This window comes from Pundamilia nyererei, unplaced genomic scaffold (genome assembly GCF_000239375.1).
Source record: "Pundamilia nyererei isolate P.nyererei 1_Seehausen unplaced genomic scaffold, PunNye1.0 scaffold00035, whole genome shotgun sequence".
In the NCBI taxonomy this organism is placed as follows: Eukaryota; Metazoa; Chordata; class Actinopteri; order Cichliformes; family Cichlidae; genus Pundamilia; species Pundamilia nyererei.
In genome coordinates, this window is record NW_005187436.1 from 3,215,802 (window position 1) to 3,223,135 (window position 7,334).

Here is a 7,334-nt window from a genome sequence, read left to right on the forward strand (position 1 = left end):
ACAAACTTTGAAACTAGGCCTATAAAAGATCATTTTTGACTACAAGAAACTTACCACGTAGAGTGCATGTTGGCACTGGCTCTTGGTCCTTATTTCTCTTTTGTCTGAACTGACTGGGAATGTCCAAAGACAGATCTGAGTAAAAAACACACAAGGGGAAAAACATGACATGTCACGCACCATCAGGCTATATCAAGTTTAACTCTATAACTCTATAATAAATGGCTTTTCATTCATTTATTTGCTTCATGATGTAGAGCAACAATAAAAAGATTTGCTACAGAAACCCAAATTTATTTTTGTGTTATCTTGCCAAACACTGACACATGAACTTTGGGACAACAAAGCAGCTCAGTGTGTGGTTTCGTTTATGTCTTACCAAGAAATGGATCAAACTTTCGAGATTCTGTCCCACAAATTAGGCAGTTGACTTCATTCTGAAGTATACCACCAAAAATGGATGTCACAACACTGGCGGTCCCATTTCTGTAAAGAATAAAAAAAAAAAAACATGCAGTAGCTTTTACATTCAAGTTATAGTGACTTACTGCTAAATATGGTCATGCCGATAGTATATTGTTACAACTAGTCTGTGTTAACTGGAAAAAAGTAGGAAATATTAACTATATGCAAAAAAATTCAGGATCCCGCTGAGACAACAAAAGCAAAATCAGTGTATGGTTAGAAGGACTCACGTGCAGCATTTGCCATCTGTACTAGAGAGTCTGACTCCATCCTGAGGTGAGACTGGATGAGACGCCCCGTTACGGCTGTACTGTAGCTCCCTGTGGAGGTGGTCCAGTAAGTAACGCATGAATTCATGGGCATCCTGCTGCTGATAACCTCTGCACACACAAACACAGCTTTAAATTGCATTCATGCAATGACTCACAATGGTTTATTGCAGTTTTTTGAAACACAATGCACCTTTGTTAGTAGTGTGACTAAAAACGGTAACACTTCGGAACAACAACAGAAGTGAAACGGAAACAGTTTCCTGCTCTGCATTAGCAGCTTAACTTATAGAAAACAGTTTTTACAATGTGGGTGTACCTGAAACTTGGCATGATTTTCCATATGGCATAAAACAAGGAGTCTGGACTGAAGGCGGTCTGGTTCCCTTGCCATAGGGAACAGAGAGTTTTCCTGAATTCCTCCACCAAAGATCTGTTCAACATAAAGAAACTTTATTTTAGACTTAACCGAAATAATTTTCTGGATTTTTAAATTATACCTGATTTTTTCTTCTTCATTTGCCTACCCATCTTTTCCTTTTCAGCAATAACATTAGAACTGGATGCCTTACAGAACCACTCACAACTAACAATGTTGCCAATTTTACTTGCTGAAATTAACGTTAATTATTGCCCATAAATCGTCCCTCCTTCAGAAGAGGACCTTACACACTGTTGTCCCCTTGGCTGCGGGTGTGGTACATCCTTCTTCCTGCCGTCTTACCACTGCGTAGAGCCACAGCAGGCAACTCCTTGAAATAGCAGCTGAACTGCTCGATGTTGCTGTCAAAGAAACAAATTTTGCCATCAGTCGTCTCAAACGTAACATCAGCAGACAGCCGACAGGTCACGAATTAAAGGAAAGAGCAGGAGAGTGTCAAAATAAAATGCTGGACGATTAAACGCTGGGAGAACAGGTTCAAAGCACCTTCGCATTCTAAAAGTCTCTAAACCTTTAATTGAAATAGCAATGTCCCAGTATGCCCCATGAACTGAAGCAGTGTTATCCTGAAAATATGGAAATGCTTCTAGTAAAAATACCCCAGTATAACACACCTACCAGATCACCTCACTATAGGGATCGAGGATCCAAGTTCCAAATACACTATATGCACAAACGTACTGGGTGACAACATCTGCAGGAGCTTCTGTATCTATTTGCAGATACAGTATAACAGGCTTTTGACAATTTTGCCCGTTCATCCAGAAGAGCCTTTGTGAGGTTAGACACTAAGGTTTAACAAGAGGGCCTGGCTTGCAATCTAAACTCTAATTCATCCCAAAGTTATTCAATAGGGTTGAGGTCGGGCTCTGCGAGACAGTCGAGCTCCCTTCTCTAAAGGTTCCCACACAGTTGGATACATTTTTCACAAATGTTGGTAAAGGAAGAGTGCATGGATAGGTGCTTGATTTTATACTGTACAGCTATGTTAAAGGGTCTGAATTCACTGATTAAGAGGTGTGGCTCAAAGTTACATACAATATATGTACATGCTTTCAAACAAAGTTAACTTCATATTTGAAGGGATGATGCTGGAACCTAACATACATCCAACCTTTGGACTTTTAAAGCAAGAGTAAGTGTGGAAAACCTGAAAAAAACATGCTGTGGTCCACACAAGGTTTTAACCTTTGTTTTCATGTTTGTTGGCAACCATGAATGAAAAAAACTACAGCTGAAACTGTCTAATTATTTATTCACTGACTTTAAAGAGGCAGCAGAAGTTGCCAGGTGATGACAACCTGACAAAATAAAATTCAAAGCAACAAATTTGCTTATTCGTGACATTTTTTAGATGTTCAAATTACTAATCAATATATTGAAAATGAAAAAAAAAGAAAAAATATATTTTGCAAGAATACTAGCTTCGTTGTCTGTAAATGTGGAACCCCACTGCTCTAATCCTTTAGCATTGTGACTAAATGTGTATTATCAGGGAAACCTGGCCTTTGACTGTGTCTTGTTTCCAAGCAGCCTCTGTAATCCCCCTAACTGTGCCCCAGACTATATTAATAAAGGATGACTGCTCGTGGGGCCCTGGCTCTACAGGGGCAGAGCCACTGAATCGTGCCACAGACTCAGTTCACCACCCACATACCTCGTCCTCAGTGCACTTACCTGAGGGACTGCAGAATGGCATTCATGAAGCATGTGTTTCCAAGGTTGCGCAGGCCTGTAGCACCTAGAGCCACGCCATCCTGAGAGAGACGAGTATATGTGCATGTTTAAAGCCATATGGAAAAATTCTGCTGTAAGCTAACATTTAAAGTCAGTTGGCGTACAGCTCTATAAAGACGCTGTGACTCATTTAATTGAAGCCCTGCACCACAGTGTAAAAAATAGTCTTGTAAAAGTTTTAAGAGTGGTGCAGTCTTTTGTGCTGGGAGTGTGATTCTGAAGTAGCTGCTATCTTTACTTCTTTTTTCAAGGCAGCAAACATTTGCCTTGAACTATTACTTACACTGTCTTTTAACAGCTTGCCATCTCCTGCTGGGCTGTCCTGAAGTTTCCTTTTCCTCTGTCGCTCACCCATTAGTGCTGAACTGTAAGCAGAAAAGATTACTTGCGTCACCCGGATAAAGCAGATTACTTTGGTGCATGTCTTAACTTGCCTAGCATACTCTTAGAGTAGGGCTGCAGGTATCAATTATTTTAGTATTCAAGTAATCTATCGATACTGAAATATTTTTAAGTTGAACTGTTTTACAAAATCTCTAATGAAAAAACAAACTAAACTCTCTGACTGTACAAACATGCCATATTGAATTACATTTTTAACTAAACATTTTGTTTAATGCAGAACTACAGAAATAATCTCAAGTAGAGTCAAAGGTCAAACTTGAATAAAACAAGATGTATATGCAAACTTGTCCAAAATAAAGACAATGTTGGATAATACCTCCTACCCACTGCATGACATGCTGGTCAGTCACAGGAGCACCAGAGTACCAAAAAGCACCACTGAATGACACAGGAAATCATTCCTGCCTGTGGCCATCTCCCTGTACAACTCATCCACTTAACACACTGTATACTGCAATAGCTACACCCTTTTTGCACATGCTCTCCTCTTATTCAGCTATTTATCAATAGTGACTTATATGCATACAAGTCATGTATATATTGTGTCTATTTCTTACTTAGTGTATTGTCTTTGTTACCGTTTATACTGGAGCACTGTAACCAAAATAATTTCCCCTAGAGATCAATAAAGTATTCTGATTCTAAAACTAAACTAAGGCATAAAAACTTACCTTTACTGTATTCTTGGAAGGCTCTTCCTATGTTGATGTTTTAGTGTTGTCGAAACAGACGTTTTGTAGACATTAATTAATACTGATAATAATTCAGTGTCCAGCTTAACAACCACCAAGACAATGACTCAGAATGTACTGGCCCATGTACATTTTTCATTGTATTGTTTAAAAAAAGCTATTTAATTAATACAATATTTTATATTACTTCAATTTCAATCTGAACAGTGTTACAAAAGCCTTGAAATTATTATAGTTTACTACACTCCATCCCCCCTTTAGACTCATCCCTGTTTGCTGCAGGTTTCACTTCAATGTAAAAACAGCCTTCAGTAAGCTGTATAATTTAAACATGGTGTTAGACTAAGTTAACAGTTCGTCTGCAGATTTTAATACAACTTCTGGAGGTTTACTGCAGATTTTTGCGCGGTGTAAAACAAATGGCGGTGGATGGAGCAGCTACAAAGTTTGTCTGAGTTTGTTGATCAGGTGCTTTGATGACGACCTCCTGCTAGCTGTTTCCCAGTAAGGATTTTATTGGTGATCACTGTTCCTATGATCACTGTTCCTGTGTTTTCTTTCACTCAGTCAGAGCTCAGCGTGGCTCCACCTCTGTATACAAACTCCAGCTACGCGTTTAATTATGTCGGCATCATCATCACTGCTGCTGTTGTGTTTTTGTTCAAAACTGGGAGCTGTGTGGGCTTAATGTTGTCAAACTTTTTATTCACATGCTGGTCCTTAATATGTTTGAATTTCTGTTTTTCGTGACAAATGCAGGTGAAAAACTCGTATTTATATCATTTAACACAATGGTGTGTGTGTGTGTGTTAAATGAACCATTGAAGCAAAGAATTAGCATTGACAATTTTTTATAATCGAACTACTCGATGAATCATTGCAGCCCTACTCTTGAGATATCAAAAAAAGTTGTCCCTTTTAAACAGTAAAAGGCAACCATGACAGTAAAATGAGGAACATATTGTTTAATACTTACTTTTCTAAACTCTGAAGATGTTCCCGCAACTTCTGCACTTGCCCAAGTTTGGTGTCGTTCACAACAAATTCATCACATCTGTAACTATTAAATACACATTAACAACAAAATATTATTATTACAAATATACTAATATTGTTACATCTTTCTCCGGTAGCATAGAAATGTGGAAGAAATTATTACAATCGATACAGATTTTAATAAAGTTGGATCTTTTTTTTTTTTTTTAAATGACAACACAATCCTCTGACTGGTAAGAGATGAGTCAGACTGTAGTCAGAGAGAACACTTACCAAAACACACTGTAGCTGCTGCAGTCCATGCAAACAGAATGATGGATTTTCTCTTTTTCATGTTTCTCACCCTTCCTTTGACTAACACAAAGGACTTGATTCTCTTCAAAGTGTTTCTTTGCATGCCCATTGACATATCTATGAGGAAAGAGACAGCTTTATAAACACACATCTGGAATTTCCTTGAAATGACTCAATAGTTATGCTCAAAAATGTATTTATTTTTAGTTAAAAGGTTTTACGCAATTACACAAGGGGAATGTTTTAAAATCAGAAGTGTTTTTTCCCGTCCCAGAAGTTTAACAAGTGTCTGTTGTGTTATAAAGCTTACAAATGTGAATTGAATTCTGGAAACACATTTTTTGTTTAAAAAAAAGAAGGTTTGGCAGAATATTTTTTTTTACGTTTTTTTAAACAGAATAAGCACAGGCTAGGGCCAGTAGGATCGATCATATTAAAATCACAACTGAGGGTTTTTCAGTTTTTTCACAGTCATCTCAGTGACCACCGGCTGCAGTCTACAGTCCTTAAGTGACTGAATGATTGAAGTTGTTTGTCCCAAAGTCAATAGCTTCCTTAATAAAATTACTAAGAGGGCGGTTTAGCGGACAAAACAAAACCAAAACTCACCGTCCACAATGAACCATCAGACAGGTAAGGCAAATCCATGGACTTTTATTAGACCTGCAAACTGAACATAAAAGATGATTCCGTTTAATGAACTCGCATATGTAAATGAATAATTCTCTCAACAGCCATAAAGATATGGCGAATTGTGATTTGCCCTTGCTATATCTGCTGTTGACTCGTGGCTAGTGCTTACCTAGCAGACAGAAATATGGCAGTCTGCTCACAAGTTGGCATCCAAAAATACTGCGCACCGAGCTACGCTTATGTACAACGAAATTAATTTTACTGAAGTAAAATGAAAGACAGAAAAACGCTCCTCTTACCGTTGCAACACCAGGAGGACGGAGTACCGTTAGGGAACCTGGAAGAATCAAAGGCACCGCTTATGTTTGAGCTCAGATGAGGGCACTCCATCAGCTCACGATTGTGAGTGAACCGACGTTATAACCAGCACTAACACACCAACGGTACCGGGACCCGGGAAGCTAACAATAGTTAGCCAATTAACCTAAAACTAGCTAGCTAACGTTAGCAGATCTACTACTTCTGGTGGCGAACGCACGTTTTCCTGCTTTTGCTTACGCCGACGCGTTATGCAGCTATTGTATAGCTTCCATAATTTCACATTAAAACTGTTTACATAAATAAAAAGAGCCGCTGCTTCCACCCGCACATACTGTAAGATGAAATCGTAACCTTATCCTTGGTGTTAAGAGGTACCAGATAACTGCTGGCGCTTTCCACAAACAAATGGAAATAACTTGAGGAAGTGACGTACTGTCTGCCGGCTCACACACACACACAGACAAAGATTAAAAACTTAACCAGAGAATTTTTCCCACCACTTCCGTTTTCGTCCCCCCCCCCCCCTTTTAACTGCTGCTTAAAGCTGGCCAAAGCCACGTTGTAAATCGACCTTGGGACAGCAGCTCTTTCTTTCATGTTTACTGATATTTTGATGTTCCAGTTTTTAACAAAACATCAGCTATTTTCATTTTGAAATTGCATGTAAACGCATAAGTAGCTTATAACACTAGTAAAGGTTATGTTCTTAGTAGTTACACAAATATTAACATCAATTTTTGCCACGTCCTCTATAACGTTTTGTTTTGTTATGTTTTTCGTCGCAGGTCATTAGTAAGTTTCCCTTGTTTAAACCTCGGTCGCCAACACGCATGCGAGCTTGTGATGACGTCTATTTTCGTGTTTCGGCATCGTGTGCTGTCCTGTAGGTGACAAAGGGGACTTTAACGTTTAAAAACTTTAACAGTGTCACCACGTAACTCTGCAATTAATCGCTGGGATTTGAGTTGTAGTAAATCTGAGGATAGAGACTGTTTGCCAAATTATTAGGGAAATGTAATAATTTGTTTCTTGGGCCTCACGACCACTTTACATCAATTTTGTAAAACGCGACGATACAAG

At 38.6% G+C, this 7,334-nt stretch overlaps 1 protein-coding gene across 1 annotated transcript in view; it reads right to left on the reverse strand.

Moving 5' to 3' along the window:
- Positions 1–6,730, reverse strand: part of usp3 (ubiquitin specific peptidase 3) — an 11,485-nt gene extending 4,755 nt beyond the window's left edge. The window contains exons 1-11 of the mRNA XM_005730156.2: positions 6,233–6,730; positions 5,910–5,970; positions 5,280–5,417; positions 4,987–5,070; positions 3,197–3,278; positions 2,854–2,933; positions 1,404–1,517; positions 1,054–1,167; positions 696–845; positions 380–486; positions 44–135 (exon numbers count right to left, since the gene is read on the reverse strand). Of these exons, the coding sequence (XP_005730213.1) occupies positions 44–135; positions 380–486; positions 696–845; positions 1,054–1,167; positions 1,404–1,517; positions 2,854–2,933; positions 3,197–3,278; positions 4,987–5,070; positions 5,280–5,417; positions 5,910–5,970; positions 6,233–6,323 (1,113 nt within the window). The 5' untranslated portion in view covers positions 6,324–6,730. The remainder of the gene's footprint in view (positions 1–43; positions 136–379; positions 487–695; positions 846–1,053; positions 1,168–1,403; positions 1,518–2,853; positions 2,934–3,196; positions 3,279–4,986; positions 5,071–5,279; positions 5,418–5,909; positions 5,971–6,232) is intronic.
- Positions 6,731–7,334: the final 604 nt, after the last annotated feature.